This window comes from Peromyscus maniculatus, chromosome 14, assembly GCF_049852395.1.
Source record: "Peromyscus maniculatus bairdii isolate BWxNUB_F1_BW_parent chromosome 14, HU_Pman_BW_mat_3.1, whole genome shotgun sequence".
Classification (NCBI taxonomy): Eukaryota; Metazoa; Chordata; class Mammalia; order Rodentia; family Cricetidae; genus Peromyscus; species Peromyscus maniculatus.
The window spans coordinates 19,018,496-19,045,058 of record NC_134865.1 but is presented as its reverse complement, the minus strand read 5'-3'; the positions used below and the strand labels follow the sequence as shown (position 1 = coordinate 19,045,058).

Below are 26,563 nucleotides of genomic sequence, written 5' to 3'. Positions count from 1 at the left end.
CTTATAAGAAATAGGTAAGAGCAAAAGGGAAGAGGCAGGATAATCTTCTACATATTAATCCTGTTTTAAAAATCTAGGGGTGGGGAATACCAAGAAATGAAGTTGAATCAATTATGGGAACCTTTTTTTTCCCTAAAAGAAAACACAAACATGCACAAAAAAGTTGACTCCAAACAACGTGAAACCACAAAACTATGAAATTCCATTATGGTAATTCTGATTACCAAAGCAGAATTATTCAAACATATTAACCATGGCATAAGTTTTTAACTAGTTTCACTTTGTGAAAATAATAACACTTTATGCCTTGTTTGTAAATACCAATATTCAGATATTAATTATATTTTGTAATCCTAAAAAGTTCAGAGATCATAGTTTCAAAGAGTTGAAGAAAGTAAGTGAATATTCTTAAAATGCCACAGATCTTCTAAGAAAAAGGCAAATAATGACATACCAGCTAATACTTGTAATTATGTGAAGAACATAAAATTGAACTATATTATCTAATTAAATAACAGTGTTTGAACAAGACCTAAAAGCTTCTTTTAAAAGCAGTGGTTTCATAAGATAACAAGATTCTGGAATATGTTTAAGACTCTTTAATTTCAACCTAAAAACCTTCCCATTTAAAAACCATTAAAAACTTGAGTAAATAAATTAAAAATAAAGGCAGTGTTTTTTGCACTCATTCTCTTAGTTTCAGAAAAAATGAACACAACAGCTGTCGAACAGATGAGTTTTAGAAACACTGCATATATCCTTTGTGCTTCTATACCAAAACTACTTGGATCACCAAGAATTTAACATGCTCAAAATTTCTGTCGTCTTTGGTTATTTCCATTTAAAAAGGAAATAAAGGTCGGGTAGTGATAAGGAAGTTGTCACTCACAGATCAAGTCCTCTTTAAAACTCTACCTTACAGCCAAAAGTCTCTGAACAAAGGACTAATCATTTCTATATAACATTATTAAAGAAATAATCTCACGTCACACAAACTAAATTTGAGATGTTTTGTTATGTCAAACATGTTAAAATTCTAGTAACTTTAGATAAAGAAAACAAATGGTTGTGTGCCAAGATTTAGCTAAACAGATGTTCAACAAACTCTTAATTAAATAGATTGTGTGTATAAATATTCATGTACTTAATGTTAACCATGACAGTCTATAATATTGTAGGTGATTTCTAACTTTATATCTGACATTTATTTATGGTCTCTAAAATTTACTTATGCTATAAAATATTTGCATAATTTCTATTTTTACATCACTAAAATTTTCAGAAAAAAAAAATAACCAGTACTTTTAAAGTTACAGGGAAAATATAGTCCAAGATTTAATGAGCTACAGAATTTTTTCTTTTTTTTTTTTTTACTGTTTTTCCTATAAACAAGAAATCTCCTAAAATACAGCCATTTCAAGAAAATACAAATATGGACAAAGTCCAAACAGTAACTGTGGAGTTTATATTTTCAATGAACGTGCCCCTTTTATATCCACTTTGAAGTAAATTTAAAAATGATGCTTTGAGGGCTGGAGAGATGGCTCAGAGGTTAAGAGCATTGGCTGTTCTTCCAGAGGTCCTGAGTTCAATTCCCAGCAACCACATGGTGGCTCACAACCATCTGCAATGAGATCTGGCGCCCTCTTCTGTATACATGATAAATAAATAAATCTTAAAAAAAAAAAAAAAAAAAAATGATGCTTTGAGCTAAGAATGAGAACATCCCTGGAGATGGGAGTTACAGGTGGCTGTCACCAACTTAAGTGCTAGGAGCCAAACTCTGTTCCTCAGAAAGGTAAATGCTATTAACCACTGAGCCATCCCCCAGCCCCAAAATATTAAAAACAAAAACAAAAACAAACAAACAAACAAAAAAGACACATTTGTTTTTCTTTTTCTTTTTTGGTTAGTAATGACAGGGTTTCTCTGTGTAGCCCTGGCTGTCCTGGAACTCCCAGGCTGGCCTTGAACTCATCAACTTGCTTGCTTCTGTGTCCTGGGTGCTGGGATTAAAGGCATGTGCATGCCCAGTCCAAGTGTGTTTTTCTAACACCAGAGTGATTTAAAAAAACAAAAAAACTAGTGATAAATCTTTTTAAGTGTATTAAACTAACCTCCAGAAAAAGCTCTATAAACACACTTTGAGTTCTATCACCTTTACCAGATAACATTAAATAATGATTAAATAAACATATTAATGGGAAAAACACATTTTAAGCTATTACTTTGAAATATTTTTGCATGTATATGAATAGGGTTTTTAACTACTGATAGAACTTTTCTTTCTTTTGATTAAACGTCTACTATTAGCTTTATATATCACTTTCAAAGTTTAGGCCCTCACATTTGTACACAGAATATTATATGCAATAAGTGTAATACCCTCACTAAATCTTGCTCATTATTAGAGCTATAAGTCAGAATTAATAATTTAGTCCTACCTAGCATTAAGACAGGTAACATCATATGGGCATACGAGGAGGTTAAATTCTCGTAAAGCCTTGATTACCTAAAATTAAATGGCGGGTATGAATAAAAATAAATAATTCTTGTTTTAAAAAACATCTGTTAGAGGGGAAAAATAAATTTATAAATCAACAAAACACTTAGGATCAACTTCTGAAGTGCCAAAATCTAATAAATGAGGACCAAACAGCTCACATTCCCAACAGCACTTCTTGCTCTCCGTTTCCCTGTCCCACACACGCAGACACGCAGACCCCACACACAGTGAAAGGCTACATCTCCTCCCACCCAGCTTCTCTGGCCCCTTACCCCATTCTGTACCGTCCCCTGAACTCCGTGCTTCGCCAGCCCCTTCACCATCCTCTGCAGTTACTAAAAAGTCGAACTCTTTGAGTGCTTCCTCAGTATCAGGGTCATCAGTTAAGTCCGCAGCTAAACCTTCATTCCCTATCTGTAAAGAGAAAACAGCCAGGAATAAGTCCTTTTCATCCCACATTTTAAAGAGGACCTTTCACAGTTTCACCTAACAGTACTTACAGATCTACTTTGAAATTATTCATATCCACACCTGTACTTTTCCCACAAGATTCACAAATCTCAAACTATGCCCTAGATGAACAGTTCAACACTATTGTATGAAGATCACTTGTAAGATGTGACCCAAGCAAAAAGGCCAATGTTTTACTCCTTAAGAGATTTCTTGCCGGGCAGTGGTGACGCACGCCTTTAATCCCAGCACTCGGGAGGCAGAGCCAGGCGGATCTCTGTGAGTTCCAGGCCAGCCTGGGCTACCAAGTGAGCTCCAGGAAAGGTGCAAAGCTCGCAGAGAAACCCTGTCTCGAAAAACCAAAAAAAAAAAAAAAAAAAAAAAAAAAAAGATTTTTTTTTAATTATAGTAAGTTCACAGATGATTTCTGCTTTAAAAAAAGATTTCTGCTATTAAAAAAAAAAAAATCACCTACTCACCTGCATCCTAGTAAATTATTTTGAATTGGCTGAACAATAAGAACCAATAAACTTATATTGGTTGTGCAACAGATAATAAAAGCAACCTACCTACTTACCAGAACAAACAACAAGTCAGGTTTTTGAGATGACTCAGCAGGAAAAAAATGCCTGCCTAATGACCTGAGTTTTATCCTCATAAACCACATAAAGGTGGAAGAAGAAAACTGACTCCACGGAATTGTCCTCACTTTCTTGTGCTGTAGCAAACACGCACTCTATAACGCACAGTAAGTTTAAAAAATAAAACTCTATGCATCCAACAAAGTACATCACACATATGAAAAGCTGGAGAAAGGTTGAAACCAAAATATTTGCATTTTTTCCCATATTATTGTAAAACCTCCAAGTGCCACAACTGAATTGATTCACTTTTTCTGTTTGTTAATCTTTTTTGGATAGACAGGGTATGGAGAAGCCGAATGACTCCAAGTCTCTATCTAGCTAAGGACAGCCTCACCTCTCAAGCGCTGCACTACAACATCTAGTTTATGTGGTGCTGAGGCTACACTGTGGAATTGGTGCATACTGGTCAAATACTTCAACATACAACCTCAGGCCTTGGTTTTTAACACACACACACACACACACACACACACACACACACACACACACACACACACACACGAGAAATACTGAACACTTCTCTGATGCTTACAAATGGGGCATATTCTACTTTTGGTCCTGTAGAGCTAACTCCTCATTCACTATTAAAATACATTAAGTCCATTTCTTAGAGTATTAGTAAAAGTAATCCTTAGCAAATAATCAGAATGTTGGCACATATTTACAACCCATGTATCAGTCCCTTACCCAAGCTCGGATACTGTTAGGATAAACTTCAATGTGACTCCAAATTGTGGCAGGATTGAAAAGGGTGCCATTTCTTTTTAAAAAGTTTCAAACCACTGGACAAATACTTTAAAAACAGACCTTTTCTCAGCCATTTAGTGATTAGTACATGAAATCATAATTCCTGCATCTGTATATAATGCAGTAGTAGCTGGCAATATAAACCTTTCAAGGGACACCTAAAAACTTCTGTTCACATTACTCTAGACAGAAAATCATGTAACTCTCCTACTTTGTGCTTACTGATCCGAAGTTTGTCTTTTCCTTCTGGGATGCCCTCAATCATGTCATTTTCTTCTTCATCGCTGTCATCAGCATTTTCTAAGAAATTGAATGTCTCAAGAACATCACCAGAGGGCCTGTAGGAAAAGAAAAAGATGATTCCAACTATTTCAGTGACTGACTCTAATATTTCTTCCTGCATCCTATTTTAATATTTTTCCTTATTAGTGGTACTAGGAATTGAACCCAGGATGTCAGAAGAATACTTGTTAGACAAGTGTTCAATTGCCGAGCCACATCCTGACCCTTCTAATTCCTAGTTTAAAACTACTTGTAGGTAACTGTTGCAATTCAAACACAACCTAATTTTTTGTTGCTGTGAGACAGGATCTTAACATAGTTTAGATTAATCTCAACTCATCATGTAGCTGAAAATAACTTTGAATTCCTGATCCTCCTACCAGCACGCTTGGGCCATCACTCCTGGTTCAAGACAACATAACTATAAGATATTGCCTAAAATGTCTGGAGCCTGGAAATGGCTCTGCAGGTAAAAGTACAAGTAAGAGATCTTTCAAGGGACCCGAGTTTGGATCCCAACACCCACATCGGGTGGCTCACAGCAGTAGGAAGATTATAATGCCTTCTTTGGGCATCTATATACACCAACATTTACATGTACATCATCTCCCACCACACACACACACACACACACACACACACACACACACACAAACATAATTAAAATTAAGTCTTGCCGGGTGGTGGTGGCGGCGGCGCACGCCTTTAATCCCAGCACTCAGGAGGCAGAGCCAGGAGGATCTCTGTGAGTTCAAGGCCAGCCTGGGCTACCAAGTGAGTTCCAGGAAAAGGCGCAAAGCTACACAGAGAAACCCTGTCTCGAAAAAACCAAAATAATAATAATAATAATAATAATAATAATAATAATAAGAAGAAGAAGAAGAAGAAGAAGAAGAAAATAAAGTCTTTAAAAAGAAAAACAATCTACTAAGTTTAGACAATCAAACATGTTATCATTTCTCAAAAATACCAGAACAAGCAACTTAGCAATTTTTTTGTGACCTCTTATACTTTAGCCTAAATGTTTGAAGACTAAACAGTGAAACACAAAAGCTAAATTTATTAAATCTGCCCATATTTAAAATTATGAAACATGGGGCTGGAGAGATGGCTCAGCGGTTAAGAGCACTGCCTGCTCTTCCAGAGGTCCTGAGTTCAATTCCCAGCAACCACATGGTGGCTCACAACCATCTGTAATGAGATTTGGCACGCAGACAGAACACTGTATACATAATAAATAAATAAGTCTTTTAAAAAAATTATGAAACATATATTCGTAAGATACCAATCTGTGGGGAGCAGAGGAGGCCCTGAGTGAGAATGTGTGTTGTTGACATGAAGGGGCAGACTTGGTGTGCCTTTGATCCCAGTGCTTGAGAGGCAGAGGCAGGAAGCTCTGAATTATAGGCCAGCCAGGGCTACCTAGAGAACTTTGTCTCAAAAAAAAAAAAAAAAAAAAAAGAATAATAAAGATAAGAGCAATGTCAAAGACCAAAGTCTTAGCCCCATGGAGTAGCAAAGCCTTCCTCAGATCCAACTGCAAATGTTGATAGTGTGTGTGTGTGTAAATGCACACAGTAGCTTTCTAACCCCCTATCCCAGATACTTATGGCCGAGAGAGACTGTTCCTACCCAGATGAGCTAAATGTGCCTCCTTGATTCAGCCGCATACCATAACCCCCCCCCCCCCACACACACACACACACACACACTTCCTTGTCCAATTGTATATGATAAGCATGCTAAGCTTCCTGGATGCTGCACTTCTCCATCAGAGAGCCCAGGCAGCCACCCCAGCTTTCCTGTGTGTATGTGTCTAATGTCTGTAATTTGTTCATTCCCTAACCACCCCTAGTCAGGGTTCCAAGACCCAAGAGACACCAACCCATTTTACAGATTTCTTATGTTAAAAAAAGTATCTTTAATTTGTTCAAATATTTTTAAGTATTTCAAAACTACTCATGTAGTCAAAAAACAGTCATTTAATGTCTAACAAGTACTAAAATCATGCTAAAAATGAGATTCACAATGAAAATCTCTGCTGCACCACTGACTTTGATGTCCATAGGTAAACTATGTTCATCTACAAATATAAACCTTACCTTTTGATTTCTTGTCCTTTTTGTTTAGGAGATTCACCACCATTCAGGATCTGTTCTAAATTCTTTGCTTCTACAGATCCATTTGGTTCTGAATTAGACAGTCCAAGTAATGACCTTACCCGTTGAGATCGTACATCTAATATTGTATCTGTATATCCTACTTCCTGAAGATACCTATGAAAAGAAAAATTAAACATTAAAATTCAACATACTGAGGGCTGGAGAGATGGCTCAGTGGTTAAGAGTCACTGACGGCTCTTCCAGAGGTCCTGGGTTCAATTCCCAGCACCCACATGGCAGCTAACAACCATCTGTAACTCCAAGATCTGACACCCTCACACACATACATGTAGGCAAAACACCAATGCAAGTAAAATAAAAATAATTAATTAATTAAAGAAAACTCAACACACTGTTAACACCTGCCACCTTCAAATCATATTAATTTATTTTCAGAAAACTCCACAATCATACAAATACTTTTTCATTGTCTCAATAGCTCCACTATAGACTAATTTCAGTTCTAAGAGAATGATGTCAACTGTTAGTCAAAATTGAAATACACATGCTAGAGATAATGCTCACATGGTGGCCCACAACCCCAGTTTCCAAGGTATCTAACACCCTGTTCTGACCTATGTGGGCACCCAGCATGCATGTGGTACACATGCATACATCCAGACAAAACACTCACACACATAAAATCTTTAAAAAAAAAAAAAAAAATGAACTAAGGTGGGGTCTAGTGGCACACAACTTTAATCCCAGTACTCAGAACGCAGAGGCAGGCAGATGTGTGAATTGTGGCCAGCCTGGTCTACAGAGGAATTCCAGGGTAGCTAGGAATAGAAACCCTGTCTTGAAAAAGCAAGAAAGGAAAGGAAAAGGAAATAGGAAAAAGGGAAGGGGAAGGGGAAAAGAGGAAGAGAAAGAAGAGGGGAGGGGAGAGAAGGGAGGGAGGAGGAAAGGAGGGAGGGAGGGAGGGAGGGAGGGAGGGAGGGAGGGAGGGAGGGAGGGAGGGAGGGAAGGAAGGAAGGAAGGAAGGAAGGAAGGAAGGAAGGAAGGAAGGAAGGAAGGAAGGAAGGAAGGAAGGAAGGAAGGAAGGAAGGAAAGAAGGAAGGAAGGAAGGAAAGAAGGAAGGAAGGAAGGAAAGAAGGATGGATACCTCTGATAAGGAGCCAATTATCTCAATACCTTTTAAAAAGATTTTGAAATACACACACACATATATAAAGGCATGCCTTTATCCAGACACACATATGTCTTTTAAATAGATATGTGAATTTACACACACACATATATATGCACACATACATGTTTTTTAAATATCCAAGGTATGGGAGAGAATCAGTAGATATAAACCACAGAATAGTACCATGCTAGGTTCTCAGCCAGGGATTCATCAACGGACTAATCCCCTTCCAGGATCTCAGATTCCAGAGCACTTCTCTGGTTCTGTGGTTTTCAAAGTCCTCTTATCTAAGCCAAATACTTAACCTAGGATCCAATGGATTGGAAAGGAGATAGATGGTGATAAGTAGATAATAGGCTGTGAATTTAATTTCACCTGAAAATATTTAAGAGTTAATGAAGGATGAGAAAGAAGTCTTGAGGCTGGAGGGATGGCTTGTGGCTAAGTACACTTGCTGCTCTTGAAGAGGACCTGGGTTCAGCTTCCTACACCTCGGTCAAATGCCTCACAATCAACCTAGATCTCCAGTTCCAGGGGATCTGACACCCTCTTTGGGCCCCAACAGCACTGTATGCATGTGGTGTACATACAAACAATCAGGCATAAATATGTACACATTTTTTTCAAAATTTATGTTTAAATACTCCTAGTAAACAATCAAAATAGGGGAAAGCTAATAATAACAGGAAGAATGATTAGAATAGCAATAAAGCAAGCAAGCAAGCAAACAAAAAAAAAGGAGAATAAAAATGAGCAAAATAAGCAATACCACCTTTTTATGCACAAATAAATGCAATTAAACAAAAAGATTAGGGAAGTATGGTGATTTACTCCTGAAATCCCAGCATTCAAGAGGCAAAGCAAGGAACAAGAATAAAGACTACAGAGATAAACTATCCAGAAAAAGTGCCAGGACCAAGAGTACAAGGCAAGTCTTGGGTACCACACAACAACCTTGTTTCAAAAGAGTTTGGCTCTAAAAATAAAGGGTAAAGCAAAGCAGAGACAACATGAATGCAGGTGATGAGATGAGCATTTGAGAGAAATCAAGATTTCCCTGCAGCCATCCCCACTCTTTATTCTAAACAACGCAATCTACATGTGGTGGAAACTTTCTTTCCTTACCCAGTCTCTAAACTTGGGCCTAAATTAACTGCCAGAGTCTTCCACAACCTGGATAGGAATGACTGAATCATTGCTTGATTAAGTTAGGCCATTTCAAACCCTTCTCGGAAATGGAGGTAGGGAGCTGTCACATGGGGAAACAAGGAGTTTTTCTTCAGAAGAAGAGAATCAAACTAATACAGAGAAGTAGACAACCAGACAGAGATTAAGACTGGGTCCTGGGACTTTCTCTGCAAGTTCTCCAAAGCTCCCTGACTTGACACCTATCATGGAGTGTTCCCTTCAACTTTCCTAGTTATTCTAGTGCCCTTTTCCATCAAAACTGTTCTTAGTTCAGGTTCTAGTCATTTATAAGAATCTGGAAACTAGGTAACAAATAAGAAGCTTAAACAGATTCCAGAAAGAAAAGTTAAAAAGTTGAAAGAACACTCTCTTCTCTCTTGTAATGACTGACCAGTGAGTCTCTTGGCAGTTTTAGTATTATTTTGTCAATCATGCATGGGACAGATATGATCATTCCTGGAAACCCTATTTTTTTCCTTGAATATCTTTGCCTAAAATTCTTTGGGAGCTAATGCTTCTCAGGTTTCTTGTCTGGGGATGCCTGATGTCTTCAGTCCCAATGAGCTGTTCTAATTCAGTGCTGATAGGATTGGAAGCATATCACCCTATTTCTGTAAGTATGTTTTAAATGAAATTATTGTTCTTGAAAATGTGTGCCTATGTCAATCACCTTTTAGTTTTATAAAAACAAGATTTACCGGGCTTAATATCTGGCCAAGCTAACAAAATGATAAGCGTTGTTTTGGTTTAAAGATGTTTTGAAGTAAAAGTTGGGAGCAAACATATTTGACATATTTGTTTTTGCCGGAGCTTAACATTAGAGGATGGAAAAACTTGTTTGTCAGTGTGGGAAAACATGCTTGTTTTCGATGTATAAATCATGAAGAGCGGAGCTATTCGGGCCAGCCACTCGTGTTAAACTCATCTGGTGGTCGTCCAACACGCGTGACGCCCCTGCCCCACCTTAGGACCTGAACCCCAGCTGCGGCTGGACTGTGGCAAATGGAATGGCCATGGAGAATGGGGTAGAGAGAGGTCCTCTGTACAAGGTGGATGTAAGCTAACAGTTATGCCGTCCACTGATTCTGCTGTTTTTCTCCATGAGTTAATGAGATTTCCAGATCAAAAAGTAAGACTGAACTAAGGTTGTGGTTTATCCATACTCTGGTGAGACTGACCAGTGGGCAACCAGTGATAAAAAGATACTAAAAAAGATGATGCATCATGGGTTTAAGGCAGAGCAAGGACACAAATAAAGCAGCCACAAGTAGAGGAGACAAGGAGGACAATGAAATGGCGAAGGGCTTAAACGTCTGATCAAATGATGTAGACTAGTATTTTAACTAGGCAAAGACATGTTACGTCGGTTTATGCTGCAGACTATTACTTTAACTGTGTAAGGGTGTGTTAGTTTTGTTTATGTCTCATTTGTTTAATTATGAAAAACCATTTTGCTTTGGCTGCCTAAGGCACCTGATTGGTGTAACACAGAGCTAGGCAGAGAAAGGATAGGCAGGGCTAGCAGGCAGAGAGAATAAAGAGGAGGAGAACACTAGGCTGGGGGTATGGGGAGAGAAGGAAAAACAAGAGGAGGAGAGAACAAGGGGAATGCCTGGGGGCAGAGGCCAGGCAGCCGCCAGCCAAGTGAGACAGGAGAAGCAGTGAAAGTAAGACGTACAGAAGAGAGAAAGGTAACAAGCCCGAGGCAAAAGGTAGACAAAGAGAAATGGGTTAATTTAAGTTAACAGAGCCAGCCAGAAACAAGCCTAAGCTAGGCCAAGCATTCAAAACTAATAAAAAGTCTCTGTGTCATGATTTGAGAGCTGGTTGGTGACCCAAAAGAAAAAGCCTAGTACTACTATCAAGTGGCAAATAACCCAGAAACTGGAGTGAAGGAAAGAATACATTCAGGCAGTGATGGCACAAGTCTTTAGTCCCAGCACTCAGGAAGCAGAGGCAGGTGGATCTCTGAGTTTGAGGCCAGCCTGGACTACAGAGTGAGATCCAGGACAGCCAGTACTACAAAGAGAAATACTGTTTCAAAAAACCAACCAACCAACCAAACAAACAAACAAACAAAAACCGCGACTGCAGTTCTGCTCAGACAGAAGTACAGTAGTTATGTACTGACAACAAGATAAAGGATCTGACTATACTCCAGGGTTATCAGCAGGATATAAATAGCAAAATTTCCAACTATAAGAAAACCAACTACTAGATAAAAAGACAGGATTTGCCATAGAGTTATCTCTAGTACATCAAAAGGGGTCCTCAAAAGTTTCACTAAGGTCTAGAGAGACATCTCAGTGATTAAAAGCACTTGCTGCTCTTTGCAGAGGTCCTGGGTTGAGTTCCTAAGCACTCACAAGGTGGAATCCAGTGCCCTCTATTGGCCTCTAAAGGCACACAGTGAATTATCTATCTATATGTTATATATACATAGCAAGCAGGGGGGTGGGGGGGGAGGAAAAGGGAGGGGAGGAGGGAGAGGGAGGGAGAAAGAGAGGGGGGAGGGAGAGGGAGAAAGAGGCAGGGAGGAAAAGGGAGGGGAGGAGGGAGAGAAGGGGAAGAGGGAGAGGGAAGGGGGAGTTATCCTGAAGCTAGAGGAAAATAGCTTTCTTTAATAACAGCTGAGTGGGTCGAGTTACCTACAGCCAAGCCTGATGACCTGAGTTCCATCCCTGTGACCCAAAGATGAAAGGAGAGAGCCAACTGCTGAAAGCTGTCCTCTGATCTCCACAAGCAGCTGTGGCCTCACCCCCATACACACACAATGATCTTTGCTTTTGTTTGTTTGTTTTTGAGACAGAGTTTCTCTGTGTAGCCCTGGCTGTCCTGCAACTTACTTTGTAGATCAGGCCTGCCTTGGCCTTCCCAGTGCTGGGGTTAAATGCGTGTGCCACCACACTCAGCCTTACAAATGGATTTTTTAAAAGCAGCACTATGAAAACCATACAGTAAATTAAAGCAAGTTTTAGACTTATAAATTGACTTGATTTAAAGTTGAAATCATTACTCACTGTCTCAACAGCTGTCTGCCTTGTTTCCACGTTAGCTGGCTATTCTGAGGTGGTGTAGGAGCCTCTGAGTCTTTGGTTTCCTCTGGAAATTAAGGAGGGGAAGTTTTACATACATTATTTCAACTTATTATAGAGTTCAGTTTTTTCAGAAATAAATTTACACATGAAAATATTTTACATAAGACAGGAAAAAAGTTAAAAGATTTACTACAGGTCATTCCTTTAATGTTTGTTCAATAACTCAAAACTCTACCTGCTTTAAATATCAAATGACCTCAAATGTGCTTTAAGATTAAAAAATTAAAAATGCCTGGGCTTCAAAATAAAATAGAATTTTGCTGTGTCAAATACTTTAAGATTAAAAAGGTATATTATATATGCTACTCAAAATCAACAATTATATACTGGATATATGTGTGTGTGTGTGTGTGTGTGTGTGTGTGTGTGTGTGTGTATGTGTGTGTATATGTATGTTTGTCAGTCGGTATATATACACAGACATGCTTCATTTTAAATTTATATCAGTAGACATTCATGTCTCCATCGCAGACTTTACTTTTTAGAAAGTAACTAAACCAAGGGTCCAGTGGGGCTAGTTAACCAGGCTGCTGAAGAGTCTCTAACACAGATCACTGTGATGGGCAGCGGTGGTGGGTAGAGCCTTTTCTTAGGCCCTAGGCAGTAGTTTGCAGCCATCCAGGCAACCACTTATTCTTGGGACGTGCCAAGCATTAGTCTGCAGCTACTTCCTGGGCCTTAGCTTCCAGGATGCCCAGCAGATTCTCAACGTCTCCAAGCTGAATCCTAAACAGGTCCAGAAGAAGTAATAAAGACCTATTTATGGTGAATGGCAAATCCATAGGTAGCTCATTCTACCTGTAGTCCAAGTTTTCTGTTTAAAGAGCCTAGATGAGGAACTCAGAATCCAAGTCCCAGAGACAGACTTCTCTGGCAGACATCCAAAAGTGAATACTTATCTCCTCACTCCACTGAGCCCTTGTGATCTATAGCTTAGTAATAAATATCTTTTATACACACACAAACAGAAAGTGGGTTTATTACTACTTTGGGGAATTTTGTTTGCTTACTGAGATAGAGCCTTACTATGCTATATAGGCCAGGCTGGTATCAAATTGATCCTATTTAGGCCTCCTAAACGCTGGGATTAAAAGGTATGTGTCACAATACTCAACTCAGAAAACAGTATATACAACAGGTAAAGAGCCATTATTTTATTTAAAGTGTTTACATTTACAAAAGAGAGGGGAAAAAAGAAAGAAAGAAACAACAGGTTTAAGTAAAGTGGCATTCTTTACTTGTACAAAACCCTAAATCCACTACCACTAATTCCCTACCACTGAATTAAACATGTTTAGTAAACAGTTATCATTTCAGTTGAATTAAGCTTTAAAAAACTATCCCTACAGTAAAACTATTATCACCACACAGATTCTCATTATCCAAATAAATGTACTATGAAGAGAAGTGCTTGAAAACAATCCCCCTCCCCATCCCATATTGAGATTAAGACTAATTCTCAATTATTAAGCTCCCAGACCACTCAGAGTCACTTAGTACCTACTGGCAATAATTATAGTATCTTTTGTAGCCACTACTTCTCTAACCATAACAACTCATCATTATGTTCTTATTCTTCCTTCAAACAAGTAAGTCCCTAATTTCTAGAAGTAATTACTTAATAATGATAGTCTCTACTTTTATTTTTCTCAATAACAACTGGAGACAAAAACATTTTTAAAAATATGACTGCCAATCACCAAAAGTTAACAACTTTTAGTATTTGAATTTCTCATTCTGTATTTTCTACTTGAAAATATATACATAACTAATAGGAGCCAATGTATCTATTTTATTATACTCCAAGAAAGACACATTAGCATCACTTTAAAATAATTACATCAAGTTGGGGGTATACTATGGTGATAAAACACTTAGCATATAATGCAGAAGTCTAGGTTTGATCTTTACCATCATCACCACTACCAAAAAAATTACATAGTATTTTACGCAACATATATACCTATTTAACCAGCCCCCTCATGTTGAAATGAGTTTTCACTCTTTTTTTTTTTAAATATTTATTTATTATGTATACAGTGTTCTGTCTGCACATATCTTTGCAGGCCAGAAGAGGGCACCAGATCTCATTCCAGATGGTTGTGAGCCACCATGTGGTTGCTGGGAATTGAACTCAGGACCTCTGGAAGAACAAGCAGTGCTCTTAACTGCTGAGCCATCTCTCCAGTCCGAGTTTTCATTCTTTCACTATGACAATTATAAACTTTGAAGTACATTATAAGCACACAACTTAATGGGTTTCTGCGCAAACAATCAGTGCCTAGCTCAACAAACACTAGCATCCTAGAAATTGTCCCTCCAACCACTTACTAGCTAATTCTAAGACAGTATTAACACTATCTCAACGTTAAAACCTTAATTTGTGAATAGCAGAAATGATTTATACCAATTTTCAATTTTACGAACTTGACCCCTCACATTGGTAAGTTTAGCTGTAGTTAACTTACTCATTGCTAAACAGCATTTACCCGCTAATGTATCATATTTATCCATGTTAATGCTGATGGACATTCTAGATGCTTCTAGATTTTCACTATAATTACACTAAGGGCATTCTCATATAAGCCGTAGGGACCCCATACCTGCATTTTAAGTGGTGAATTACCAAGTTCCTGACCCTCTGACCTCTACCCTTCACTGGTGAGATCCTAGGCAAACACTACCATTCCCATTCTTATTCTTAAGAATAAAGGAGAATATGAGTGTTTTCTAGAATGAGAATGAGCCTTTAGAACCACTCAAGAACATGCATGCCATCTTGATCTCAATTCACGACAACTTGAAGATAAAATAAAAGGCTCCGCTGTTAAAAGTCAAAGCAGGGATGACCCAAAAATAATCAATTCAGGTGGTATTTATGGTTTGCTTCTGTCAAGTGGGTAGTACTTACTATTGACCCAAATTCCAACCGGTATTTTTAAAAATTTACTAATACCTACAAAGTTTTATTTTCCTATTACACACATTGACTTTAAGAGCAGAAGCAAACTACAAGGAAAAAATTTTCATATTAAAATAAAGAAAAGAATCTGGCTGCCTTAGAAGCAAGCTACTCCAATTTGACTACACTGTCAAAAATGTCTACATAAAATTAGACATGCTTGTCCCTGTCTGTAATTCCAGCATTCTGAAGGTGGATACAGAAGGATCAGGTGTTCAGGTCATCCACTGATATGTATAGAGTTGAAGGAAAGCCTGGAATGCACAAACCCTGCCTTAAAATAAGGGGGGAAAATTGGGGTAACCAAGTTCCAGATACTCAAGAAATAAAAAAATTGCTAATATGATTCCCACAGTCTGCTTATGTCCAAACATTCTTCATTCTTTTAGATTTTATACAGTTAGATGAACTCCTAAAACTAAATTTAGCTCTTTCCTATAATCCAATCCGCTCTAGGCTACATATTTATTAACTATTACTCTCATATTTACTACTTTACAAAGAAGGAAAATTGGAGATAATTTTCCTACTCTAAATTTTTAAACTGGCTAACCATAAATTCCAAATTTCTACTATCTTAGGACTATAATGAACTATTTAGAACTTCTCCAGATAAAAGGATATTTTAAGTATTAAAAATTAAGCTTGAGTTGATGCTTACTGCCAAATCAAACAACTTGAGCCAGATTCACCCAAAACACATGAGAGAAGTTCAGAAGTAATCCCCCAAAGTGGTCCTCTGACACCCACCCACACACACACACACACACACAATAAAGACATAAATGTAAAAACACACTGGGGAGGGTTGGCGCTCATTATGTAGCCCTAACTGTCCTGGAGCTCACTCTGCAGACCAGGATGGTACTAAATTCAGATCTGCCTGCCTTTGCCTCTACAGTGCTAGGGTTCATAGCATGTACCACCATGCCTAACCAGATATAAACACATGTATATACATGCAGATATACACATATATATGTATGTGAATATACATTAATTAAGCTCACATGAGGGACAAAAATTGCTTACAGGTAGAAAAAAGTTACTTTAGCATGTTTTGATTTTAATTCCTAGCAAAAATGTACTCACAATTTTATATAGGTTTCACTTTGGAGAGAATAGGATAAGTAATCTCAGGATTGAGAAGCAAAATTTTATTTGTTTAGTCCTTTCACCAGGGGCTGGAGAGATTCCATAGCAATCTTGCAGAGGGTCCAAGTTCAATTCTCAGGACCCACACTGGGTAACTCCTAACTGCCTTTAATATCACTTCCAGGGAATTTGATGCCCTCTTCTGTACTCTGTGGATACCAGCACTTATGTGCACATACAAGAATGCTCATATATATATATACACACACACATAAAAATACATATTTAAAAATTCTTTCATCAAATTTCACACTTTTTAATAATCATTCATCTATTCATCTAATGCTATAAAATTAAAATTAGGATAAAGAGTATGTCTGTTACATAAAAATGAGATAAAAAAAAAAAAAAAAGAATAACATTTACCTGATTCAAAGGTTGGCATTTTCAAATCACCTTGGTTCAGTTCTGTGCCATATTTTAATTTGTGATACTTTGCCCTGAAAATTTAACAATTAATAAAAGAATAATTAGTTTTCTACAACTGAGTACTAATGCATTACTCTAATAACAAAGCAATGTGTCCCGTTTTTCCAATTTTTTTGCTAAAAACACTGAAAATGTACTATTAAAGAAAAATTATCCAAGTAACAAATATACATATATGAAAAGATAAATTTCTCCTGATCTTTAGAGATAGAAAACATCCAAAATATTTAGCAAGCTCTATTACTTCTACTTCTCATTCTTTTCCCATACACAAAGTAAAATGTGAAAACGCTTTCACTAAAGCAAACACTGAGGTAAATGAAGATGACACTGCTCTGTTCTAGTCACTAAGAGATGAACTATACATACCTTTCTTGTTTTAATGCATACTCTAACATCTTTATTCTTCTCACTAAATCCTTCTTCAAATTCTCTTGACCTTTCCTTTCTCCTTGTAAAAATGCGATCCGTGCCTAAAAACATTAAGATACATTTATTTCATTTTTCCTTAACCAGCCACAGTGAATCAAAATAGGAAAAATAAATGCAACTGCAACATTTTTATGTAGGACCTCAAGACTTAAAATGTATAGAAATGACCAAATAGACTTTCTATTAGATAACATAATTCTCTTTGAAAATAAAGATAACCACAAATGGACCATTTTCTTATAATTCTTTAGGGCCTCTAATAATATTAATGTTAAATCTTTACATAACCTGGGAGAAATTTTGTGGATAAAAATTAGCATAGTTTAAAAAAATCTGCTAGGTGTGGTGGAACAAGCCTTTAATCCCAGAACTTTGGAAGCAGAGGCAGGCAGATCTCTTTGAGTTCAAGGCTAACCTTGTCTACATAGTGAGTTCCAAGACAGCCAGAGCCATATAGTGAGACTGTGTCTTGAAAAAACTAAAAAGAATCATTACTTTGTTTGTACAAGTGTTTTGCCTGCGTGTATGTCTGTGTACTATAGGCATACAGTGCCTATGGAGTGGGATTCAGATTCCTGGGGCTGGAGACAGTGATGAGCTATCACGTAGGTGTTGGTTAAGTGGCAGCACTCGTGGCTGGTTGCTGCCTGCAGCAGCCATGCCAACAGAAGAGAGTGCTGGATGTATCGGTGACGGTGACTGACGGTGACGTGAGCCATGGATCCCTTTCTAGAGCTTTATTGGGAGAGGAAAGGAGTGGGAGGGAGAGGGAGGGAGAGGGAGGGAGGGAGGGAGGGAGGGGGAGGGAGGGAGGGAGGGAGGGAGGGAGGGAGGGAGAGAGGGAGGAAGGGAAGGAGGGAGGGAGGAAGGGAAGGAGGGAGGGAGGGAGGGAGGGAGGGAGGGAGGGAGGGAGGGAGGGAGGGAGGGAGGGAGGGAGGGAGGGGGAGAGGGAGAGGGAGAGAGAGAGAGACCAAGACCACGCGAAGGGGGCAGAGTATGGAAGGAGAGAGTGCACAAGAGAGGGCACGCCCGCTTTTTAGGCTGGGGTGCCGACTTCATCGCAGGCTAGTGATGTAATTAAGGACATAATCCTTACAGTAGGTACTGAGGGGTTGAACCCTGGCCCTCTGAAAAGCAGCTGGTGCTCTTAATCACTCAGCCATTGCTCCAACCCCACATGGCTTTCTTTCTTTAAATGAAGGTCCTCATCCTTGCAAGACAAGCACCTTACAAACTGAGCTACCTCCCCAGGCCTTATAATGTTTTCTTAATTGCTTCATGTACTCATATGTTGATGACTTTATGAGCTGGTAGTACCAAGTATTTATTAGTTTTATTCCCACTTGAAAGTGTAAAGGTTACATTTGACCAAATAACAGATTTAGCACTTAGTAAAGTATAAAGTACTTCCAGTTACTTAGAGGTCATAATTTTACCATTAATAGCATTCACTTCTGCAAACAAACACTTAAACGTAACCTCAAAAAACAAATTTACAAATCAGAGGTGGTAACTCATGCCTGCAATCCCAGAACTAAGAAGGCAGAAGCAAAATTAAAAGCTACAGTGAAACTGTCTGAGAAAACAAAAACCAAAACATTAGGATGGCATCAAAACCCAAAGGTACCTATTAATGTACAAGATTTCCACACAGAATCCAGCAATTTAATAATGGCATCGAAAGAGAAAACAGACTACCAAGCCCATCAAATGTATGTCTGTATATGGGTATGAATAAAAGGATGCCTCAGTGGGTAAGAGTGCTTGCTGCTTCTGCAGATGACCAGTTTGGTCTTGGCACCCATCCATGGTGTTGGTAGTGGGGTAGAAGAGATAAAAAGCTCACAACAGCCTTCAGCTCCAGGGAACCCTACACCCTCCTCTGACTACTGTAGGCAGGTACATACACATACACATACACATACACATACACATACACACATACATACAGAGAGAGAGAGAGAGAGAGAGAGAGAGAGAGAGAGAGAGAGAGAGAGAGAGAATAAACCTTTACAAATAAAACACAATTTACAAAGGACTTTAGCTGCCAGAATAGCCCTGACACTGGTTGGGTTTTTGTCACCTTGACAAAGCTAGACGGGCTCTGTGAAGTGGAACCTCAACTGAGTCAAGGCCTCCATCGGACTGTCTATAGGCAAGTCTGCAGGGCATTTTCTTCATAATGGCAATGTGAGAGGACCCAGCCCACTGGGAGTGGTGCCTCCCCTGGGCAGGTGGTCCTGCGGTGTCCAAGAAAGCAAACTGAGGAAGACAGACAGGGGAGTAAGCCATTAATCAGCATTCCTCTGTGGCTTCTGCTTCAGGTTCCTGCCCTGACTTAACTCAGTGATGAATTGCGACCCTGACAGTTGTTAGATAAATAAGCCCTTTCCTCAAGTTGCTTTTTATCCTGGTGTTTCACCACAGCAACAGAAACCCTAAGACAGAAGCTGGCACTAGCAGTGGGGTACTGCTGTGACAGACCTGACCATGTTCTGCGGAGGGTTGTCCAGAGGCTTTGGGCTAGAAAACTGAGTGTTCACAGCTTACTAAGCTATTGTAGGAACTTTGAAAACAGTGGTGAAAGCAGCACAGAGTGGAGGTGAGGCAAGGCTTGTCAAGTTTCAGAGGCAAGCTCCGAGTCCCTTAAAGGCTCCATCAGGACCATTGAATAGTTTGCATTAAGAATATGGGTTCAGCCGGGCATGATGGCACTAATCTTTAATCCCAGCACTTGGGAGGCAGAAGGATTGGCCTACACAGTGAGTTCTGAACAGCCAGGGCTATGTAGAGAAACCATTTCAAAAAGAAATACAAAAATCTTGCCAGGTGGTGGTGGCACACTCCTTTAATCCCAGCACTCAGGAGGCAGAGGCAGGTGGATCTCTGAGCCTAGTCTACAGAGTGAGTTCCAGGACAGCCAGGACCAAATGGAGAAACTCTGCCTAAAATAAAAATAAAAATAAAAATAAAAATAAAAATAAATAAAATAAAAATTGGAATCGGGGTTCTGATCTGCTGAAGCTAAAAAACCAGCTATATATAAAGCAACCAGCAACACTGAGTTGAAATCGTCTGGGAAGTGTTTCCTCGGGTCAGCATACTCTTAGTGCAGAGAGGGCCAAAGCTGTATGTCTTCACGCTGGCAGCTGAACTTGGTATTGTGGGAATGGTTTTAAAAGTATGGTCATGAAGTACAACTGAGGCTTGGCACTATGAGGGGCCAGGAAAAGCTACTGGTAATGATACAGCCTCAGCTGTAGAAGCAGCCCCAGGACTGAGGGGGTCATGGGGGAAAGCTGAGGTTCTGATACCATGTAGCCAGGTCAAAGTCCCTGAAGAGAGGTCAGGAGAGGGGCAGCAGAGATCCCAGCATTTGGGACACCAGCACTATGGGATGATCACCAAAGACAGTGGTGGGGTGGAGCTGGCCTGAACCTCGAATACAAGCTGTGTGCTGTACAAGGTAAAGCACAGGAAGTAGAGCTACCCAACCCCTTGTAGCCCAGAAGATCGATCCTGAGTGCCCAGTGTCCGACACTGAGTATACACTGTTGGACTTGGTTGTGCTTTGACTGTGCTCTGGTTCTTCTCTCTTAGCATAAGGAAGTATAAAATGTATTTTTTATTTTACAGGAACAGAGTTGAGACTTCGGGTTTTAAAGACAGATGTAAAGATATAATAACAATCTATAGAAATTAAAACATGTACCCAAATAAAAGAAAAAGCAACCCTAAAAATTAGAAGACACTAATCAATACAGGGGTAGGAAAATGTTCCAGTGAAGCTAAACAGAAAGCCCACAAACTAATAACGAAGACCATATACTTTATAAAAGATGGTAGCACAAAACACTAGGGATGGAAATGATCGCTTTAAAAGTGCTTAACAGAGGCAAGAGAGGCGGCTCAGCAGTTAAGAGCATTTGCAGTCTTGCAGAGGACCTGAGTTCAATTCTCAGCACCCACATGGCAGCTAACTCTAGCTCCAGACAATCTGGCCTCCATAGCCACCTGTACTCACACAGGGCATACACACATGTAAACAGACACATACATGCACATAAATAAAAATAATGTAATGTTTTAAGAGAAAGATATAAAACAGGAAAATGACTCAGCTGATAAAGGCACTAGCTGCCAAGTAATTTTGATCCCTGGCACTCATATGGCAGGAGAGAGTTGACTCCAATAAGTTGTCCTCTGATCTCCATATGCACACACAAATATATGTGCAGGCACACACACCAAATAAATACAATGTAGGAAATAGCCTAAGCAAAAGCTGGGCTGGGGTTGGCCACCCACCCGTAATTCTAGTATAGAGGGAAGCAGAGACAGCAGGTCCCCTGAACAAGCTAGCTCCAGGTACAATTCAAAGACCCGCCTCAATGAATCAAGTGGAGAGCCTCTGAGAAAAACTCCCAACTTCAACCTCAGGCCTCTATATGCAAGAGCATGCATGTGGCTTGGGCACTCACACATTAACACTCACACAATATTTTTTCAAAGGATAAGATATTTAGGAATTAACCAAGGATGTGAAAACCTTGCACTTTCACTGGTGAAATGAATTAGGATACAAACACACCCATGTCCATGCACCAAAACTTTCATAGTCAACAATGTCAATACCACCCACGGTGCTCTACAATTATGTCTTATGTACCTCATGTCCATGCAATCTGCAACTTTTTCTGTTCATTTCTTTGGAGGTACTGTCTCACTACATATCCCTGCCTTGTCTAGATAGAACTCTCTATCTAGACCTGGCTACCCTCAAACTCAGGGTGCTTGGGTTTTTAAAGGTGTACACCACCGGGCCCAGCCTTGTATAGTTCCTAATTCTTACAGGCAGGAGATTTTTGAGTTCAGCTGGACTGAACCACATGTTGAATTCCAGGCTTCCTAAAGTACCAAGACCTATCTCAACCAGCTAAAAGTGGGGGAAGGGCGTCCTACAATGGAATGGTGTGGTTGCTCCAGTGAAGGTAGGCTTCCCATTCCTTCTACCTGGAGTGCTGAGATTTGACTCCAAGGCCTCTCATTTGCTAGGTAAGTACTCCACTGAGCTACATCCAACAGGAAAACATTTTTTGAGCACCAAGAAAATTCATTTTTTTTTGAGGGGGGGGGACGCTTCACGAATTTGCGTGTCATCCTTGCGCAGGGGTCATGCTAATCTTCTCTGTATCGTTCCAATTTTAGTATATGTGCTGCCGAAGCGAGCACTCTTTTTTTTTTTAAATTGCTGAAGTCAACTAATGCTTCCCCCCCCCCCTCCCCAGAGCTGAGGACCGAACCCAGGGCCTTGTGCTTGCTAGGCAAGCGCTCTACCACTGAGCTAAATCCCCAACCCCCAACTTATGCTTTTAACAACTCTCATCTAAAAAGTATCAAATTAAGACAGATAGAGTAGTGCATGCCTGTTAATTCCAGAACTAAGTTGGAGACCAGCCTGATTCACAGAGTTCCTGGACAGCCAGGGCTACACAGAGATACTCTGTCTCAAACAAGCAAACAAACAAAAAAGTAGAAAGGGAAGTAGTTAACCTGCAATTCATTATTAAATACATATTACTAAGGCAAAAACTTATTTTCATCTACCCAATTTTAGCTAATAACTCAGCATAACCCAACCTTGTTGCTGATTTTCAATATCTGGAACCGTGTTTTATGTATCTCTTGGATTTATTCAACATTAAACATCTGATTATCATACAATTATTTAGTGTTTGCTGATGTTTGACAACAACCACTAGAGGTCACCAGCATAGAACTTTCAATATTGCCGGCTGGTGGTGGCACAAGCCTTTAATCCCAGCACTCGGGAATCAGAGGCAGGCGGATCTCTGTGAGTTCGAGGCCAGCCTGGGCTACAGAGTGAGATCCAGGACAGGTTCCAAAGGTACACAGAAAAACCCTGTCTCAAAAAACCAGGAAAAAAACAAAAACATATTGATTCAAGCAGCATCAGTCTAAACTTGATTCACAATTACTTATCTCCCTTTCCAAGTGCCCTTTACTAAAACAAGGTTCAGTTGTAAATAATTTCAGAATAGTCAAGTGACACGGTGACACAGAAAGTGAATACTCTCCCCCTCCCCCATACACACAGTATATGTCCAATCTCATGTGATACCGAGGATGGAACTCCCTTGAGGTTCCATTCACGCACACTAAGCAAGCCAATTATATCCTCGAATGAACATTTTTCTTGTTGAACAATGTTGCAAACTGCTGTTTTCTACTTTGTAAATACAGGAATAATCTTACACATGCAATTCATTTTTTTTTTAATATTTTAAGTTCATGGATTTATTTTTAGGTATATGACACTGCTTTGCTCACAGAGATCAGAAGAGGACCTGGATCCTCTTGAACCTGAGTCCTCTGAAAGAGCAGCCAGTATTCTTAACCATGGAGCTGTCTGTCTCTCCAGCCCCATAATTTCTGATACAATCTTAGCCTAGAAGTATTTGTTTTCTTTTTGATATTCTACTTTAAAATAAGGCAAAGTTGTTTTATATAGTTAAAGGGAAATTCATTTGATCCAAATAAGTATGTTTGTAATTTCAGAGACTTTACTACTTACTCAATACTAATTCAGAACACTAATGATCAAAATTAAGAACATATTTGAAATATCTGAGACCCTGAACATGAGTAAGACTAAAGAACTGTAAATTTTAGGAGTCAGGTATTTCTACTTAGATTTTGTGCTCGAGTGTATAAAATTTCAATCAGTGTTTATTCATGTAACCAATTTAAAAATATCCAGGGGGGTTAAAAAAAATGAACACAGTCTCTATACTTAAGAAAGTGAGCCATGGTGTACCCTGTCATCACACTATGAAGAATGAGACATGAGGATTGCCAGGTTTACACTACATAGTTGCAAGCTAGCCAGAGCTACAAACCCTGCAGAAGTCTCTCTCACTTGATACACAACCAATCACACTGCAGGCATTTCAAGATACCCTAGCCTTTAAGTCTCTACAATTCCATGACCTCTTCCCATAAGAATGGCCTAAAAAAGGTTAAGTTTACTCCTTCACATAAAAAAAAGTATAAGAATTTAAAATTTACCAATTAATAAAATCACTGCCTTAATTGCTTTTCTACTGCTGTGATAAGACACCAAGACCAAGGCAGCTTTACAGAACCAAGTGTTTAATTTGGGCGTGTGGTTTCAGAGGTGAGAGTCTATGACGGAGTAAAGGAATGGCAGCAGAACACCCGAGATTACATTTGGATCCCCAAGGAGGGAGAACACTGGCAGTCTTGAAAACCTCAAAGCCCGACAACACTGACCACCAAGGCCACATCTCTTAATCCTTCCCAAACAGTTTCACCAACTGAGGAACAAGTCTTCAAATATGAGTTTATGGGGGGAGGCGGTATTCTATTCAAACCACCACAATCACAAATTAATTCTTTTTGTGAGGGGTAGATTTTAAACACCTCAGGAAGAAAATAGCCAGATCACTAACCACTAATTAAAACCACTTCGAAATATAAACTTTCATGGAATGCACTGTTCTCATAACTTGGACAGCTGAACTTGCACTACTCCTTCAAGACTAACAGAAACCTAATAATCTGAACAGCCATTTAGAAAAGTCCTACAAGACTTATCTTTTATCCAACTCTTTTTTTAATTGCACTTATTTCTTTCCTATATATGTGAGAGAGTGCACAAGCAGTACAAGGCAGCTGTGGTAGTCAGAGGACACCTGAGGGAGTTGGTTCACTCCACCATGCAGATCCTGGAGATCAAATTCAGGTCATCAGGTCTCTTAGCAAGTGACTTGACTCCATCTCAATAGCCCTTTCCAACTACCCCACACTCCTTAAAAATGAGTATTTATTTTATGTTCTATCTGTTTTTGTTTTCTGTTTGGGGCAGCAAACCCAGGAACTTAAACTACTTCAGCAGCCCTCATCTTTTCACTCTGCTTTTTCTTTGAAGGTGCTATCTCTTTATTGTCTCAGTCCACACCTGGCCCAGCAGTGCCCCCATCAGCAGCCTCTAGTCCAGTGGAGATCTTGGTGGTGGTCTCCGGACAGTCAGTGTGAGGGAGGGAGGGATCAGCAGAGGCCACAGATGCCTCTGGGCTGTTTGAGTAACAGCACTGGTCCCCTCGCTGACAGGTACCATCCTTGAATCGTTTGCAAGGAAATATCCTGAGGCAGCTGCCCCCTGGGCTGGCTCCTTCTACTTCTTCTGTAGCAGCCCCCACCTCTCCTACAGACCTTTTACTTGCAGCTTTGCCCTAAGACTGGACACGGGGCCAGGTACCCCAGTTGGCTTCTGGACTGGCCTGGACGTGCTTGAGTCCTTGCTGGCGGAGCTGGGTTTGGAGTATTCCCAGATGTTGAAGTTGGCCTTCAGCCTGGGCTTCATAGCGAGAATTCAGAATGCTGGGCTGCTTTCTGACAGTGCTCCCGTTTCAGTGGACAGTCTTCCCAGCATGATGTCCCAGAAAGCTGGGGGAGCTAGTGGGGGGGACGACAGGACACACATCTGTCTTCACTGCATTTTTAAAGGCATGGGAGAGAGACCCCGAAGCCAGGGTGAAGGAAAGCTGACTTAAGCTGCAGAAAGCAGTGTGTGTTGCAGTAGAGGGTGCTGCTCGGTTGGTCCAGTGTGTAGTAGAGAGGAACAATGGGAAGTTCCTCGGTACCAACAATCACCTTGGATTCACTTAGAGGTGTGGATGCAGTCAGGATTAGTGGTAACTGTACACAATGTCCTGCTCAGGTCACTTGAGGACAATAGGCTGCAGTAAACTTGACCTTGCCACCAGGGTCTCCCAAGGCACTGCAGGCACAAGGCTCCACAACCCACACACTGGAACACATGCCTGCTTGCTGAGGATTTAACCTCTGCCTGGCCTGTGAAGATGAGCACAAAAAAAAAAACAGACACAGAAGTCAGCACTGAAGCTGAGCAATGGCACCATGTAGCGCTGGTAGCAGTTGGCATGTAGATGCACGCTATGCCAAACAATTCTCAGGGCCATTTTATCGCAGGCCCAGCTCTTGGGGGCCAGGACTCCACGCTTGCTGTAGCACTGTTCTCTGCTGTTCCCAGCCAATACTACCATGTCTGTGCAGGTGACACACACCAGTCCTCCATCATTGATAGCCTGCACTGCTGCATCCAGGAAGTGGACGGTCTGCCATAGGGGTCCAGATAAATGACATCAAAACACTCAGAGGCCTTTTGGTGTTGGCACATCAGCATCCAGGCATCTGCTTGGTTGGGCTATACAAGATGTGCCACACCACTGAGCTGCACATTTCAGTGTGTAAGCACTACAGCCCAGGCAGAAGAATCATTGGCAACCCGACTGGAGGCCAGGAACTCAGG

General features: G+C 40.0%; 1 protein-coding gene, 1 non-coding gene and 1 pseudogene across 6 annotated transcripts in view; all 3 read right to left on the bottom strand.

The window, feature by feature from the left end:
- Positions 1-26,563, bottom strand: part of Strn3 (striatin 3) — a 97,251-nt gene that overhangs the window by 36,967 nt on the left and 33,721 nt on the right. For all 5 annotated transcript variants that reach the window (XM_076550700.1, XM_076550698.1, XM_076550697.1 and 2 more), the window contains exons 2-7: positions 17,125-17,228; positions 16,693-16,766; positions 12,132-12,213; positions 6,732-6,905; positions 4,559-4,685; positions 2,779-2,920 (exon numbers count right to left, since the gene is read on the bottom strand). In XM_076550700.1, coding sequence (XP_076406815.1) covers positions 2,779-2,920; positions 4,559-4,685; positions 6,732-6,905; positions 12,132-12,213; positions 16,693-16,766; positions 17,125-17,228 — 703 coding nt within the window. The remainder of the gene's footprint in view (positions 1-2,778; positions 2,921-4,558; positions 4,686-6,731; positions 6,906-12,131; positions 12,214-16,692; positions 16,767-17,124; positions 17,229-26,563) is intronic.
- Positions 22,313-22,419, bottom strand: LOC121822654 (U6 spliceosomal RNA). Its single transcript, XR_006063823.1, has one exon. It is a non-coding gene; the product is annotated as a U6 spliceosomal RNA (small nuclear RNA).
- LOC143268518 (tRNA (guanine(26)-N(2))-dimethyltransferase pseudogene) lies at positions 25,043-26,297 on the bottom strand (annotated as a pseudogene).